Source organism: Amblyomma mixtum, chromosome 5 (assembly GCF_055824585.1).
Source record: "Amblyomma mixtum isolate Tamu chromosome 5, ASM5582458v1, whole genome shotgun sequence".
In the NCBI taxonomy this organism is placed as follows: Eukaryota; Metazoa; Arthropoda; class Arachnida; order Ixodida; family Ixodidae; genus Amblyomma; species Amblyomma mixtum.
The window spans coordinates 27,989,565-28,007,308 of record NC_143016.1 but is presented as its reverse complement, the minus strand read 5'-3'; the positions used below and the strand labels follow the sequence as shown (position 1 = coordinate 28,007,308).

The 17,744-nt window shown below is 45.5% G+C and overlaps 1 protein-coding gene across 1 annotated transcript; it reads left to right on the top strand.

Moving 5' to 3' along the window:
• The first annotated feature begins 4,240 nt into the window (after positions 1-4,240).
• LOC149341606 (uncharacterized) lies at positions 4,241-7,939 on the top strand. Its single transcript, XM_089546687.1, has 3 exons — positions 4,241-4,294; positions 5,888-6,069; positions 7,717-7,939. The coding sequence occupies exons 1-3, from the start codon at positions 4,244-4,246 to the stop codon at positions 7,937-7,939; spliced, it is 456 nt and encodes a 151-aa protein (XP_089402813.1). The 5' UTR covers positions 4,241-4,243.
• The last annotated feature ends 9,805 nt before the right edge of the window (positions 7,940-17,744 follow it).

Genomic DNA, 17,744 nt, shown 5'->3' with positions numbered 1-17,744 from the left:
CTAGCACTCACTGCAAAAAAAAAAGGAAAAATGTAAAGCGCAGTGATCGGGAGGCCCTTGGCGAGCATCCCGCCCTCCTGGCGCAGACATGGAGCTTCTGCAGTGCAGTTGGAATGACAAGATGACAGCGGAATATCTTGAAAGCATTGAGACATAATATTTGATCGTTAACGCCTGCGTCGATACAAAAAGACGTTGAAAAATTGCTGATGCCGACCAATCCGCAAGAGGCGCTTCTTCGTACTCAAGAGTTGTGTCATTTTGACTAAACGTGTTTTGAGACCTTTCTAAACAGAACAGAACTATATTTCCATCCTAAAAATCAAGGGTGCTTGTCATGTACTCGAAGCCACTTTGCACACCGAGGAAGTGCAGCTAGCATCTCTCCGCTGCCTCTTCCCTAGTCGCGATCACTCTTTTTGAAAGAATGTTTTGAATACTCAGTGAATACAATAGGCGGCGTGTTTGGGCTAGCTCGCGCTTGATTATGGCACAAATAGTAACGTGCTGACGGCAGAAGCTGCTGGTGCTCGAATTGATGTAAAGGGAATATATGTTGTGAGAGAGCGAACTGGTAAAGAAGGTCGGTGTGCAAAGGAAAACAGAAAACTGCTAAAGTTCGCACTCATTCACGTCCATCTAGCGTAAAAAACAAGACAGAAACGTACATAACGCCAGCATTGTGTAGTGCACGCTTCTGTCTTTCTTCCCTCTGTTTTCTGCGCTGTGTGAGCATGAATGAGTGTGTCAAGTCGATCAAGCCATCTAATATGTACACCATGCACGGCGAAGGGCGTGGGTACGACCAACCCAGGTAGGCGTGAGTTCCGGGTGTCGACGCATACCAACGAGGCGCCCCTACAGAGTTAATCGGTGGTCGTCACCGACATTTGGCACGCACCCTCTTGGGCCTACTGAGCGCGAGCATTTGGAAGAAGCGCTCGAGTGCGCACATGGGAGGGTTGGTGCGGAGCTGCAGCTGCACTGTTAATTTGAATAAGCTTACGTAAGACTCGCGAGCTGCGCTTGCGAAAAGTTGGAGAGGCGAAACACAACATTACGGCTCAAAATACAGACGAGGAGTGGCAGTTTCGTGTATTACGCGAGCAGGGGGCTAAGCAGACAAAGGTTTCTTGGAGAAACGATGAGCGAAAATTTAGACTACAAGAGGAGCGTGACGACGCTCGCGGCGCTGCCGTGTATTCCTGCGACCAGCGCGTACACACAGTACAGCTTTTTTTAGTGCGCCATCACTTATAGTGGTCGTTCCCCGCATTTAGCCGTTGTGTGTTAGTCTGTCTGCCTGAAGCCCCTTTTGTGGCAGGTTGCTAATCTGCCCACCGAGTGCAACCTGCTCAGGCATGATGGCAGGTATACTCAGATGCATGGGTAGACGAGTGCCTTAACCACTGGGCCACCGCGGCGGGTACCATATATGGATTCATCGCTATCCGAACAACTGCCATCCGTGAGCACCGAATACGAACACCAAACCGAAGTGAAAACCGAACTGCTAGTGCACCTAATTCGAATTTGGCCTAACCGCGCAAATCGACCATAATTTCTTTTTTTTTGGCTAGATGAACCGTCGTGAGCTTAGCACGCCGTGCATCGTTTTATATGCGGTTTCCGTCCCTTGGCGCCATTTCCCAAAGAACATCCAGCCCCGCCCAGCCTCCCGTCCCATTGTCAGAGCCTCTGTCAGAGCCGCTGTGAACGAGCTCTGGCTGTGTGCAGCTTTCGAGCCCTTCCCTGCCTCCACGCCCCCGCTGTGCCTGATTGCCGCCTGGCTCCTGGCGACCATCGTGTTGCGGATCTTCTACCTCGGAGAAATGAAGGCGGCTCTGGTGGTGAGGGCCGAATTCACCGGCATCCGCAGCATTGAGGATCTTGCCAGAAACGACCGTGTCACACCCATCGTTCTCAGAAAGTCTTCGTTCATCTCCTTTTTCGAGGTACTACAGCGAATTATTTTTTTTTTCAATCAACCAGTACTGAATATTGTGCGTTCGAAACTTTCTTCTTGCCTTCGGCAACGGGAAAGATAAAATAATTGAAACTTTTAAAGGAAAAGAAGCTTAGGCGCTTGAGTGTTATGTTTGAAATACTTTACAGTTCAGGAAGCGAGGTACTCCGGATATGTCTGGGCTACGCAAAAAAAAAATATAAATGAGAAAAGCTCATAACAAGCGGCTCAACGCCGGCGATTATGACATGGACCTCAACTATTCTTCTCAAAAAGCATTAAAACCTGTTCTGTTAAAAGTACAATTAAAACTTTGGTTCTGTTACAAAAGTTCACTTCGTCTACATTTATATAGCCTCAGTTCCCTATAAACCAAGCGGAATTCAAGGAGATGCCAAGTTCGCTTGCCTGAATGATACGGAAGCACTGGCCTGGGCTTCTGTCTAGTGCTTCTGCCGGCGCATGCATACAGATAAGCCAGGCAGAAGTACAGTCCAGTGCCTCTAGTTGTACGGCTGGGTCAAGCGGACGTAATTTTATATATACCGCGTCATTTGACTTCCAGCTATTGCCGCGTAAACGACAGACACCTCTCCACTAGTAGTCTGCACCTAGCTACAGGAGGAAAAATGAGCAGGAATCCATCTGATCTCTGAGGGTCTGAAATGGGTTAAAATTCATCATAAAATTTCGTGGCATTAGAACGCCTTCCCTAGGATCCAGATCTCCCTCTCCCTAGCTTTCATCTCAAGGATGCTTTGTGAGGTCGTCAGTTTTTCACTAACCTAGACCTGCGGGAAGCGGTGCCGAAATGGCATCACGACCAACCTTGGAAGGTATGAGCAAGCTTGTGGCGCGATGTAGAAAGTTCACTGGAAAGGGGGAAAGCGATGTAGAAAAATTATGTACTACATGTTGTATACCTACTTTTGGGTAAATGAAACCTAGAAAGAAAAGTGTAGTTATTTTTTACTTACCCTAGTCGCTACAGTCGGAGGTTCGCGAACGCTTTTAAGGCTCCACCTGCTTTTGAGTAGTTGTACTTCACTTTTGTTTCAAAACGCAAACAGTCGCCCTCAATTGCTGAACTGGAGTCTTGATTTTGGCTTGTTGGTCAGAATGCGTGCTAAAAAGAAGCAGCGCGAATAGACAAGGATGAACACAAGCCAACAGGACTGGCGCTGAACTTCAGCGCCAGTCCTGTTGGCTTGTGTTGGTCCTTGTCTGTTCGCGCTGCTTCTTTTTATTCCTCTATTGTTGATTTGTGCCTAAATGCGCCATATTTTTTCTCGCGCTTTTAAGTGCTTTCGAGTGTTTCGTGTAAGCGTGCTGATGTACCTTGTTTGTTTTGCTGAAACTTGAGAGGGTGGCTTCAGATTTATTTTCCCTTTTATTAGCTTTTAGAGATTTAAACCGACATTTTGATTTTTCGCGAAGGTAGCCAGTAAATTTCATCACTTTCTGGGATTCATAAATAACCAAAATTGCAGTTCTTGCCTTGTTGGTATATGTTGTGCTTTACAATGCTCCACGTCGTTTGCATGCATGCAGTAACAAATGACGTTAATTCCAGATCATCGCCGAATTCTTCAAATTTGTAATCGGTATTGAACACGGTGCATATTCCTTCCATCATATTGTATGACGCAGCATATTGGCCATACCAGAAGTTTTCATCATAACATGCTTGTTACTCCTGTATGTAATCCACTTCAAGATACATATCACAATCACAAACGCGACAAACACGTAATAAACACATACACACTCTAAACGAGTTTTCATTCCGTACTGACACTTTCAAATATTCATACTTCCCTCGCGCTATACGCGAATGGAACACCTTGAACACATCCATTGTATGTAGTCCAACATTGAATTCCTTTAGCACACGTGTGGAAAATCAACTACTTATATCTTAGTATTTATTGAGTTCATATATGTCATTACCAAGTTATTCCTTCCGTTTGTGTTTTCACTTGTGGTATTATTGTCCGCCAAAATCATGTCACATGCTCCTCATTCAGGTTTATTTGTTATTCGTATCTTCTAATGTATAATCTCGTGTCATATTTTTTATGTACTTTGATTAATTACCATTGCTATTTTTTTGTGTGCCTCTATACTTTTGAATGCCCTCCCTGTTACGATCCCTGATGGGATTGACAGTATCGAATAAATAAAATAAAAATAAATAATCACGTGGATTTTGCGCAGGAAACACCCACAGATGTTTTCAAGAAAATCTTTGAAAGGATAAAGCGACATCACGGAGATATGGACAAAGAGAGCATGTTCAGCCTGCCGACACTTCGACGCATTTTGAAGGTGAATTATCTTGCTTCAAATAACCTATAGGTCATTCACTATTGCTCTGCTTGTATCTGTGAATGTTTAACAAAACTGGTAACCCTTACTGCTTTTTCGTAGCAAGAAACAGATCTAAATGCGGCGTCCTTAGCAGGGTATTTCAAGTTCATACCGACATACACTACTTATTCTTAAAGCCCGAGCCCGTTAACGTCGAACTTTCGTGTTACGGACTCGACACCATCCTGTGATTTTTTACTCTTGTGACCCAAGTTCACGCTAGAAGCAGTGGCTGATTTATTCCTTGCCCTTGGAGGGAGGGGCTGCGGGGGAGGGGGGTGGGAGGGGAGGGTGGTTCTGTGACATATGAACCATGTTGTTCTTCAATTTTTCTTGTCGAAAAAATGAGGTTCAGCATGGTTTTCGTCTGTAAAATACCTCGCTTGGGTAAGAGGCGGGGGGCGCCCCCCCCCCCCCCCCCCCCCCCCCCCGTAAATTCGCCCCTGGCTAGGTCTTCGTTTGTAGCACCTCTGTCCCACCCAGCTGCGCGTGACATTTGGCGATGTACTGCTATGCCCAAATCAGCGTATTCCCCAGAAGCTTATCGAAATTGATTCAACACTACCTCTACTGTGAGAAGTTATGAAAATGAATAGTTCTGACGAAATAATCATCTGGTTCTAGGTTATTAATACTTTCTAACTCAAAGATAGCGAATTTTGAGGTAGAACCAGCATGCGAGTTTCGATAACTGTGCTGCATTGCTAGGCAGTCAAGGAGCAGTTCTGTACACAATGATTTATTTAAAGTCAATTCTCAGAGGGGTTAGCTTTGTTGCTGTTGCCTCTGAAGGAAGGGCACAAACCCGCGGTCGAGGTCGGTTTTCTTAACGGCGCTCACGTCTTCCCTTCACTTTGCACCCCCATCTGACACGCTGCATTTATGCAGGGGCGCGCGTCTCATTGGTGTCTGAGGCAGCGTGACGAGAACGTCTTTTATATTCGAATATGCCGACAGACAGAGGCTAATGTACCACCGCGTTCACTCGCCTGAGTTTCTCATATCAGTTGACATCGTGAGTCGACGTGGAAGAACCCATGCCACCAAAATCATGCCACCTGCGTAACACGCATGCGCATCCGTCACCGACGGTTCAATGAAAGCGGTACAGCTGCAGTGGCCGAGTGTGTATGCCGTCCGGATGTCGAACCCAGGGTCGTGCGTTGAATTTCAGCCGTGGCGATTGTATTTTTTTAGAAACGAGATGCGAAAGCACTTTTGTAAGCAAGGATTCGGGGCATGTTAAATAACCTCGGGCGGACAATATTAACCTGAAGCAACCGAGTACGACCTTATCTGTAGCCCGGGGTAATGCTTTGACGCCTGGAAGCTGTCGTTGCACAAAAATGGCACAGCTAAGCGTGCTTTCTAAGAGCTAGTGGTTCTTCCTATTGGCACCAAAATAGGGTGGAAAGATGTATCCGAAACACCGAGACTAATTTTCGCACGCATACTCTCCAGTGTTTCGTGTCTTTCGCCCTCGCACACTCGCTGCGAGGGCCTCCGCAAACGCTGAAGCATTCACTATGTTCTCTACTGCCGTGGCCGCAGGGAGAAGCCGCCATGATCTTCGCCGAGAGCCCCGTGGCGGCCATGATGAGCGGCCGGTGCAAGCAGCTGGCGCCAATGGACGCCGAATTCTACTACGCCCCTAGACCGATCACCCAGCTGCCCATGTCCATGTTCATGAGAAAGGAACTGGATCCAGCTCTGCAGAAGGCGGTCGGAGAGATGTGAGTGATGTTGCCTGTAGACGAGTGAGTGCAAGCGGCTTGGCGGACAAACCTGCCGCTAGTACAGTCGACAGCAAACTTACGCCGAACATGCAAGTCACGTGCCTCAGGTTGCCCCATGCAGCCGGGTAGCCGTTGCATCAAGTAAAACATGGACAGTTTCAGGAAGACTTTGAACCTAGATGACAGGCCCATAATACTAAGGATGAACTCTGACCTCAATCGCTGAGGAACAAAAAGGCACTTGACCTGCAGTGTGCTTGCGACAAGACTTTGGGAGACTGTATGTAGGCGTTCCCAAGCGCCTCTACGACATGAGCCATTCTTGCTAGAGCTCCATGCGGCTGCTTGCAGAGCGCGTAACACTCGGAAGAACTAACGGCACAGATTTACAAGATTATGGCGGTAGCATTTTCAGAAAACTAATCTAACGAAATACTGAGACGACTGCATTGGAGAGTTACGAATTAAGGCAGACAAGTTTTTTCGGTTCAAAGTGTAGTCACTTTGCACAGGTTCTTCAGCACTTCACATCCACTAAATGCATCCGCTGCGGCCAAAAATTCAACTTATGTTGTGTACTCGGCAGTAGAACTTGCCAGCCGATAAACTGCTGCTCCACCTGTGTGACCCGGCACTTGCTGCGTCGGCGACCGGATATACTCATTACGCTGAAGTTGAATGATGGCTTATGTTCGCAAGCGCACCTTGGGGGAATGGGATATGATCTCACCCGCCCTATTTTCACTGAACGTTGCGGCGAGAGCATCACCCCCCCCCCCCCCCCCTTCCCCCTTTCCCCACTTTCTTTATTACCCGTGTGTTGTCAACTTGGCTTGCCTAACTAGGGAGCAAATCTCGGACAGATTTTGTGCTATGTATGAGGCAGCGGGCAGTTGTGTACCTTCTGATAATGCATTCAACACAATGCATGAGATAGTGCACGTATTAAAACAGTTCAAACAGCGCGCACTGGATTATCATTTTCAGTGCCGCAAGCTTGTCCCGCTGCCTGCCTTTATAATTGTTGGGCTCGTATACATTCCGCACAGAACGCTCGGTAGGGACACCGGCCTGCGTTCTGACGTTTTACCTGATTGAAAAAGCACTTATAACTACTTTCAACATGCGATTCGGACAGCAAAGCCAGTTTTCACTGGAAGGGCGCGCGACAAAAACATGACGTTGGACGGGCATGTTGTGTTCTCTGTTCAACGTACTGTTTTTGTAACGCCCTTTCCTAGTAAAGGCGTCTATTATCATTTCAGGCTCAAAAACGTAGCACTAAAGGCCACGATGTATTGTGTATACAATTATTAGTACCTTTTATATGTTGTCGTTCTTTCATCATTTATTTCATTTGCTGTTGATTGCTGTCGAGCAAGAAGGCTGACAAGGCTGTCTGCTTATAGTACATAAATGCCTGGCATGCTCAGAAGAAATAATCAGATACGGGGACGCTTAACACGAAAAACTAGAAAGGCGAAAGCCGATCGCTGACTTGCGCAAGAAGTTTAAGTGAGCGTTTGGGAGGGCACTCTAGTTCTCCCTGTACACGCCTCCGGGCTGCTGGCGGTCGCTTTTGCGCCCTCTGCGACAACTCCAGCGATAAAAAATCCCTGCTGGACACTCATCGGGGATACGCAGGATCGAGCTGCTGATGGAGCGAGGATTCATAGCCAAGTTCTACCGGGACAGCCGCCTCGAGGTGCCGCCGTGTCGACGCCAGACGGCACAGAGACAGCGCGGAGCTGTCGGGGCATCCCAGCTGGACTCGCTGCAAGGCGTCTTCCTGGCATGGCTCGCCGGCCTCTTATTGTCGGCGGCCGCTCTGCTGGCAGAGTGCCGGTGGCATCGCAACAGGCGATAGAGAGATCCGCAGTAATGTGCGCAGACAGAATCGTCATGCCACTAGATAATGCAAAAACATCGTAAAGCCTCGAACGCGATTGTACCGCCGGTTTTCGGAGCTGCACCGAGTCTATAGTTTGCACAGTGGGAACGTCACTACAGTAGAGTTCTTGTAGAGGAAATCAGTCGACTAAAAAATCACTCGTGCTCATTACACGCGTGATATGTAGAGTTTGTTTAAAGTCGCAGCTCGTGCAAGACGGGAGTGGCGCCGACACTTTGAATTTGATTTAAATTACCTACTGGCAACAATTATTTAGTCCACTGCCTCTGTCTTTAGATGAGCAAAAATCGTCGTGTATTTTCAGATAATTGCATTCCCACTAGATCATAGGATAAACTGTCTAATATTATGAGCTGTATAACACAATACAAAATGAAACAAAATTTTCAGCGCATTATGTGCTCCATAAACAAAAGTTATGTTGTGCTGGCAAGCGACAAAAGATAAAGCACTAAATGAAATAAACATAAGTACAAAAAAATTTCGGGGCTATCGATTGGAGTGATGCGAAAGAAGTGCAACTGGTTTTCGTTCACTCGCGATTGTATACCAGTTCAGATTCTATTGTCTTTCACTCACCAGTCTATTCAAATTTTGATTCTATTCCAATACGGATTCTGTTCTTATTTAATTTATATTTTCAATCGCTTCTTTTATTAATTTTTGATTAGTCATTCTTAGTTTTTTTATTTTTGCTGAGTCATTCCTAATCTGGCGTCTCCTGCTCTCTCCTGCAAGTGGAGAGGTGAAGAAGAGAGAACGGCTGGCAGGTAAGAGGTGGAGAGAGGGAAACCCCTAAACCCCACCTGTTATCTGCAACGTTTGGCAAGTGGAGCCGTCATACAGATGCCACCCCCGCCGCCGGCGACGACGATGGACAGTTTTCGCCTTCATGGAACTCCTAAAGCTATCCCATTAAAAACTGTCATTCTCAAGAGACTGAACACATTCATGAACTATCATAAACTCTTCGCACACGCCATGCTACGATCGTGATCTTATCTCTCAGCACAGGTCCCCATGCTTCAATTCTCTTATCAAGTCCTGGCTACAAAACCTGAAGCAGGAATTAGAGCAATAATGGTCTCGATCTGACTGCGGCATTTGACAATGTCAAGCTCCTAGCAATTTTAGATCCTCTGAGTTCCATCAATCCTGGAGAGCGCACATACAGCTAAATTAAAGTTTTTCTGACCAACCGCACCATCGAGCTTAAAATTGATACTCTCAAACTTAGTCCCACACTACCGGAAAACGCTAGGACGCCATAGGGCTCCGTGTTGTCACCCTTCCTTTTCAATTCGTCACCGCTATCACTACCAGAGAGATTGAATTGCATCTTTAACCTACCCCACACATTCTATAGGCTGTTATCACGCTCTTTACCACGTTAGGTAGCGACGCAGACATCGAACGTACCCTGCAGCAAGCGATAGACATTGTTGACGATTAGGTAAAGGCTGCAGGCGTTTCATGCACCCAACAAAAGTGGGAACTTGTACTCATTAGGCGAAGCGTTTCAAATACTGAACCACCACCTGAAATTCGACTTTATGCACGAGGAGAGCTTATCCCGCAAGTTTTTACCATCAGAATACTGGGTCTCCTCATTAAAAGTAATGGAAAAAATTCCACAACGTTTGCTCAACTCAGCAGTGCCGTCTCACAAGCACTTCGCCTCATCAAAGGTATCGCCAACCGTCATGAAGAGACTACGGAAGATAATCTCATACGCATTGTCCAAGCCTTCGTGGTAAGTAGGATCACGTACAGTCTCCCCTATGTCTGCTTTTCACAGGCAGAAAGAAATCAAGCAGCTATCCTAATCCGCTCAGCCTACGAATCGGCTCTTGGTCTCCAACCCGAACGCCAACGGAACGAATCCTCACATTGGGACTTCATAATACGTCATGTGAGTTAGTCGAAGCGCGTCTGGCAGCACAGTACGAGCATCTTACATACACCCATACTTGTCGTCACATTCTTTCCACAGTAATAACACGTACGAATTGGCTTTCACAGACAAAGCTTCAATCCCAGTCACATTCACAGCAAGCTATCCATCTCTCTCCGGTATCAAAGAACATGCACCCGACTCATTACGTTCACCGGCTATAAGCGTGTCAAGAAAGCAAGAGTCTCCGTTATACATAAGGGGGGCGAAAAGAATGATATTAATAACTATCGACCGATATCTATACTTCCTGTATTTTCAAAAGGACTAGAAAAACTAATATTTGCGCGTATTAACATCTTTTTCTTGAAGCATAGCTTACTAACCGACTGCCAGCACGGTTTCCGGAAAGGCAGGTGTACTGAAACGGCTTTACTTACAATGAAAGAACTTATAATTAACAACATTGACAACAACTACCTTACACTCGGCATATTTATTGACTATAGCAAAGCTTTTGACCGCCTAAATCATCAAATATTATTACACAAACTGTTTGCATATGGCTTACGTGGTGTATGTCATTCGTTGCTTGAATCTTACTTATGTGACCGCCAGCAGTGTGTTTCTATTGACAATATCTGCTCGTCTTTTCAAACAGTTACCTCCGGCGTACCTCAAGGTAGTGTTCTGGGGCCGTTTTTGTTCAATGTATATATTAATGACGCTGTTGAAAATAGAAGTACTTCATCATTTGTGCTTTATGCTGATGATATGAGCATGTTTGTTTCTGGCAAACATATTAGTGCAGTTCTAGCGGAAGCTCAATCTGAATTGCTGAAAATTTGGGATTGGTCCAATCTTAATGGACTAAAAATTAATACAACTAAAACTAAAGGTGTACCGTTCAAAACCAGAAACAAACATGTGGACATAAACCACCCTCTTGTACTTGGTCCTGAAGTGATAACAATAGTTGATAAACTTAAAATATTGGGTGTAACCTTCTCCGCTGATATGACATGGACTAGTCATATCGAATCATTATCAAAACACCTATCAGCAGCAGCAGGTGCAATATCACGATCCCGGCAGCTCCTACCAGTGAAAGTCAAACTCAAAGTTTACCACGCTCCTTTTGCTTCTCGAATTAATTACTGTACACTTGTGTGGGCTACAACGACCCTTAAGAATCTGTGCATTCTTCATCGTTTGCAAAAGAAAGCTTTGCGCTACGTTGGCAATCTCCCACGACTACATGCAACCGGCCAGTTATTTACAGATTTTGGCATTATCAATGTGATGACTGTCTTTGAATTCCGCTTAGTCTACTCGTTGTTCTTTTCAAGTGAAGATTTTAAAGCATTTTTAACCGCTTCTTCTTGCTTAACTAGTCAAAGAAGTGATCCCCGAACCCGTGCTTCAGACATGTGGTTTCTACCGCATCGTCACACGGGATACTTACTGCAATCACTTACATACCAGGTTCCCTTTGTGCTGAATAAACATGAAAAAGTGCGTGCTGATTTCACTACTTTTACTCGGAGGCAAGTTCGCGAATATTTCGTGAAACGTTGACACAATCCTTTTTATGCTTTGATTGTATCCCTCTGGTAATACCATGAGATTGCACTGTTATTTCGGTAACCACATATCTATTCTTTATACCTGTGTTTATACCTATGTTTATACCTGTGTTTATACCTGTGTTTATACCTGCGTTTATACCTGCGTTTATACCGTGTTTATATTGCGTTTCTACCTGTGTTTATCCCTGTGTTTATGCCTGTGTATATGCCTGTGTTTATGCCTGTAATATGTTCCATGTAAAGCAGCTTCCTGCTAAAACTGTCGCCTGCTGATGTATGCGAGGGCCCTCGGCACTCTCAAGCAGTGAGAAACTGCTTTTTCGCTGAGGTGGCCCCCAACCTAGAGTTGGAAAATAAACATTGAATTGAATTGAAAAGGCTCTCCACAAAAAATACCAGGATCAGGAGCACACCACACACGTCGACGCTGCTGAATATACTCTGCAGGCAGCGTTTGCTACGGCAGCAGCATCCCCTACTAGCTCCCTTCTTGTGTCCTCGACGGTTCGTATTCGCAATCCGGAAGAGGCTGAGGAACGTGCGAGAGCCATGGCCATAACTACATAGCTGTACTGCTATTGTTCGTGACTCGCATTCTGCAGTCGTTCTTTCTGTCCTTCGGACAGTCCCAATCAACAGCCGCGCCATTTCCATCATCTGGATGCACGCTCACACTGCACAAGCACCGGTAAACAGGGCCACACACGACTCAGCTTGAGGCCTCACCCGCCCAGCAGGGTCGTTGGTCGACTTCCTCACGGTATTTTCCGCTAAGGACCGGTTGGTCTCGTGCTACGCCATCACCATGCAATACCGACTCGAATGACTCCGGTTGCTACCGGGTCATAAATCTCCCATAAAAACTGAAACGGTCCATTGCCGACAGGTTCAAACGCTTCCTCTAGCTACGCCGGCCCAGTATGCTGCCATGTTCTCCGGTAAAGGGTCTACTTTGCGCCCTTAATTGGGAATTTTTGCGACTTCTAAGGGGTGTCTGAAGTAGTCCAGTATGCCGAGGTTATGGAGGACTCCTCCTGTGGGCAGCCTTGGTGAAATCGGGTTTGCTTTAGAACTTAACGATAAACTCAAGCTTGTTTGTCGATGATGGCAACTTCGTGTACGTGTGACAGCTTTCAGTTCCTCGCTGGTGTAGGCGAATAAAGAAGTCAGGAAAGAAATCACGACTGCTGTTATAGGGAGGATTCAGTGGCGGACTCGCGGCGCAGGCAGTCAAAATCCGGTCACGTGACCACTGACATGTCATAGCGTGACCAACGCGAGTAGGACATGGCCGTTCACCCACTGTGATCGTTGTGGTATCATATATTACCCCAAAGTCCGCAGGAGCTGCACTTTACTGCCGGTCTTAGCCGTTAGCAAGGCAGCAGCACAGCGGCAGTTTTCTTCAAATTTAGAGCGTACGCGGCAAAGCATAAAAGCATTGCATTTTTGTCTTCTGGTGGACTGAGAAGACAACATATTTACCGGACTTAGAGCGGGTCCACTTGAACTAATCAGTACCTTTCGGCGTATGCTTAAGAACTTGAATGGAAAGTTGGTCATGCAGTGGCAGCAGCTCTTGTAACCTTCCTGTTGTGATTCTTTATCTAAAGCTAGATATTTGGTGTTCAATGAGAAATATCTTTTTTTAGTGGAAAAGCATTACCTCGTTTGCAGTTATCTTAACAGAGCTTAATGGAACAAAAAAAGAAAAGAAGCGGCAAGTGATGTCGATTTGACGCACGTAGACTGAATTAATTGCAATGGTCTGCCACTTGAAATGACCACGATTCCGAGTGCTGTTTCCTGCGAATATTGCATGATATCTAAGTTGCTGAGCGTCTACATCTAGTCTTTGATGACACGGAGTGGCTCTACTTTGTCGTGATTGGTATCCTAGAAAAATAACGAAAAAAGTCCAGTGCACTCGCAAAAGTAAAAAAGTCTTCAGTTTCACGAAGCCCCATATGATTGATCACTTCGCCCAGTCAGCTGAATTATTGCGCAAGTGGCGCTTCGGTCGATTAGCAATGCACATAGAATTACTGTCTACTCCTCACATTATGCGGCGTTCACGGCTGTAGCACCATGTGCAGTAATATATGCACAGGGCTTTATCTCCCACTGTGCACGGCGCCGATAAGTGCCAGATGGCGCACATGAGCTTCCATCTGCCGGAAATGGGTGGAAACGTTATCGATTTTGTCGTGGCAAAGTCAGTATGCCACCCAAAGATGTCACCACTTGCACGCGTCAATTTTTCGCTCTGCGGTAGCGCGGCAAGCATTTCAATCCCACAAGAAATGCAAATGTGCAGCGCGAAGGGGAAACTAATCAAAGAGCTACCTTTTGTCGCTCAGGAAAAGCAGTTTAAAACGCTACAGAAGTACGGAGCTCCCTCATGTCAAAAAAAAAAAAAAGAAACTAACTTCTTTCCCGTGCGCTCACTTTACTTCTGTTGCTGGCAATTTTTCTCCCCTTTTAGGGAGCGTCAATGCGATAACGTTCGCTCTCGAGCATAAATATCTACGTCCTACGACTCTTATCTGCTGGCATCAATTTTTCTCGAAAACCGACTAAAATTTTTTTCGTCTTTAGAGGTTGAGTACACGTAGTGCAAAGTGTTGTACCGAAACACCTGCTTTCCATCCCGGGCTTTAGAAACAGTTAACATTGTGGCCCCTAGCACTTCCACCACAGGTCAGTAGTTAAGGCAAAAATAGCAAAAGTAATATATATATATATGCTATGCTGTGGGAAATAAATACCGATCGTCATTGATTTTAATGAGGAAAATGACTTTATTAATTGCGAGTGTGCGCAGCGTACTTCTTTGCATGGGCGTCCGGAAGGGGGGGCAAGGGGGTGTGCAATGTACATGTGCTAGTAATACGATTGAAACAAAGGCTAACGATGACAGTAGTACATAATTTTGTAGCGAGAATAAAAGCGTTAAAGAATCTGCAGGTCAGAAACAAGATATTATAACGAGTCTCTCCGATGCGTAAGCCTACATAACACATACATTCCGAAGTCCGCGCAACGTTGCAGTTTCGGACTTGCCACAACCATGACTGTCTGCATTAAAAAAGTTTTGATGCAATCGTCAGAGCGTGTTATTAACATACATGTCCCGTCTCATATTTTTCCGCAAGGGATTGTAGCTTTCCTTTCCCGGCGTTGCGATCTTTTTCGAAGGTGCAGCAGAGACGTCGCTATCCGTTGAATATGAATTAACAGTAACGCTCTCCTTGTGCCAAAGATATCATGGCTTGTAAGTGTTTATTTATAAATACCGCTGTCTAAAATAGCTGACAGCAGTGAGACTATACTCTAGCAAAGACGCAGCAACTTGTACAAATCGCAGTGTACACAAACAGCAATTGGAAGTCGTGCATGTTGCCTTGAACACCAGACACGAGAATACAACGAATACAGTCACCACAAAAAGTCAGTCAGAGCCATGAAATCAAAGTGCTGGCAGACACAGCTTTCAAAATCATCCTTTTAGTAAAAAAAAAAAGAGATGTGTGCGCAGTTAGGAAGACACGCGAACGAAACAGAGTAGCGCAAGAAAGGGTCACGAAAACAGACAGCCTGGGAAAAACTAATCCGAATAAGTCTGTACTCGAGTTAATTAGTGAAGGGACCTGAGATTCCTTTGAACGTGGGCAGAGAATGCCGCTGAATGGAGCAGAAAACTAATTCGAGTGTGATCGATAGATCGGTGTTGTTAGTCGCCTGCATGGGGCTAGCAGCAAATAGAGACGTTTTTTTCCTGCTCTCCCGGTTCGGTTGATTTGCAACAAAGTTGTCATGTGTAGCGTATTTCAGAAAAGGCTTGCTTTCACAGAAAAATGGCAGCTCGATATTAAACGGCAATTATCATAATTTAAGCTTGTATATGTTTTCATCCTGTGTGTTGTCTAATACAATCTGCGATCTATACCAATCGGTCGCTGCTGTGCCTTCAACCTAATTTAAGGGTTTTTCTCAATATTTAAGTAGCGATTTCTTAGGTGCGCATTGGCAGGATACGTAGTTTGAAGCAGGACGATGCTATCATAGAAACTATAGCTAGGAAAAGCAACGTTTGTTGATCTGTCGCCTACCAAATAGCCCCTAGTGAAGCCGCACGTACTCCCAAAGCGGGGGCGGATGTTTTCAGCAGTACTTCTTCTTGAGCAACATATTTTAGCAAAGAGGGGACCTGTCATCTTATGGCTCGGCATTATCAGTCCCATTATAACTAGTTGGAAAAAATTATTGACTGTAAAGAGTTAAAATAATCAGTAGTGTCTAAAATACAGCGAGGCAGGATGAAACATTTCCTGCGTGACAAGCAGAAACGTGGTCACACTGAGATGGCAGCGCAGTTTCACCACTTCATATAATGAATATTTATTTTTTTGAGGTAAATGTCTCGCAATAAAACTCACTAAATATATATAAACTATCCTTCCGAGGATGAAATATTTAACAAAATGTTGGCCAATGCTGCATTCTCATATATACAGTGACATTTTATTGTTAATAATGTCATGCGAGGTTCAATCCCAGGGCTTCATTGCTGATACGCTGAGCCGTAAGCTCTGTGCAATCCTCTGAGGCTTTGCTGCAGCTTTTACTTGTCTTCATCGTATTCTGATAGGGGTCGCGTTCTCTGACGCCGGTCTAGTCCATTAGAATAACTATCATGGTTTGCAAACGTCAGCGCCATATTAGAAAACGTCCAAATTATTAATATAATTCTCATCTAAAGCTATGGAGCAGGATTTGGGACGCACGCCATCTGTATTTAGCCCTCAAATAACCTATCCGCTCAGTGTGCAGCGAAAGGAAATGGACTCGCCACCTCGTACAATTTAACAACGTGTCTGCGGGGAAAGTAGGGCGCGGGACGAAAAGTAATTGCAAGTCGCGCTGTGTCGCGACGTACGTCCTCCCGCGAGTGCGATTGCGGCCAAGTCGGATAGACTTTTGTATTTAGATTATCGTTTTTGTGCCTCGTTTCTTATCTTGTCGCGAGACAACACAGTTTCCTCCGGCGGATGGCACCAACAAACTGCACTGGTGACAGGCACTGGCATCGTCTAAAACACAAATCACAATTCAACCGGCACGCCGTACACACCAGCACAAAGACTTGGGAACAAAAGCTTAGAACTGCAATCCCACATGGCGAAAAAGCTGTGTGGATAGGTGGAAGACGCAAGCCGTCCTCTTTTTCTCTAGGGCTTCGGTGGAAAAGATTTTAGAATGAGTGAATTATTCATACTTCGAAAGCTTCGAAGACAGTCTGCTATTGCGACGTTAGTACGACCCAAAGCCAGGCCTTCCGTATTTTAAAAATGAGGTTACTGTTGCTGGAAAAGAAGACATGAAGACAACAGCCTCAGAAAGAACGAAAAAAAATGCCACTTGCATTAGGCCACCGTATTTTATACGGATCCGATGGTCTCAATTCCGGAATATGATGGGAGTATCTAATCGGCCTGGAACCTTGCGCAATATGTCAATATATTTTGTATTGAGACACTATGACCTTTGAATTTCATAGGTAACGTGTAGGCGCAAGCTGGACGAACCTTTCAGAGCAGTCGAAAGAGCGATGCTTTTTCTTACCATGACACCATATTTTATGAAAACAGAAGTCAGTGCTCAATGACATAAGTAAAGTTCAGGTTCTTCTTCTTCCTTGCACCAGAGACGGTTTGTAGACTAGAAGACTGAATCGTTATCTTCGTACCAGGGGTGCCCCGTCAGGGACGGTCTTCCGATGAGTTGGGACGCAGAGATAAAAAACGGAATACTTGAAGATTCATATACAGATATTTACATCACATACAAATTTAGGCACTGGAGACAAATTTAGCGGCAAAAAGAGAAATTAAGCAACAAAGATATAAAACAACCAAAAAGTGGATCTGGCTAACACTAGGGGAGGCCCCTACTCGGCATAGCCGAAGATGGATAGCATCTGACCTTAGCGCAGAACGTGTATTCCGGCTCCGGGGCCCGGTTTTAAAGACCTAGAGGCCCGGCCCACCTTTAGTAGCACCCAATCATGTTATACTGCTAACATGATTGGTTCATCGAGAGCATGGCCAGCCCTCCAGCTTCCGTAGGGTAAATCACCTTCTCTACCAAAATATACAAGTAAAAACAACACACACGCACAGACGTGCCAGCACGTGCGAGGTAAAACATTCTCTTCCACGCAAAAAAAAAAAGGAAAGGAAGTGCAAACACCCAGTCATGGCTGCACGTGCGAGGT

Excerpts from the sequence above, each read along its gene's own strand:
- LOC149341606 (XM_089546687.1), top strand. The coding sequence starts at position 4,244 with ATGGACAAAGAGAGCATGTTCAGCCTGCCGACACTTCGACGCATTTTG. Across the intron at positions 4,295-5,887 it reads CACTTCGACGCATTTTGAAG|GGAGAAGCCGCCATGATCTT; the intron begins GTGAATTATCTT and ends CCGTGGCCGCAG. Across the intron at positions 6,070-7,716 it reads CAGAAGGCGGTCGGAGAGAT|GATCGAGCTGCTGATGGAGC; the intron begins GTGAGTGATGTT and ends GGGGATACGCAG.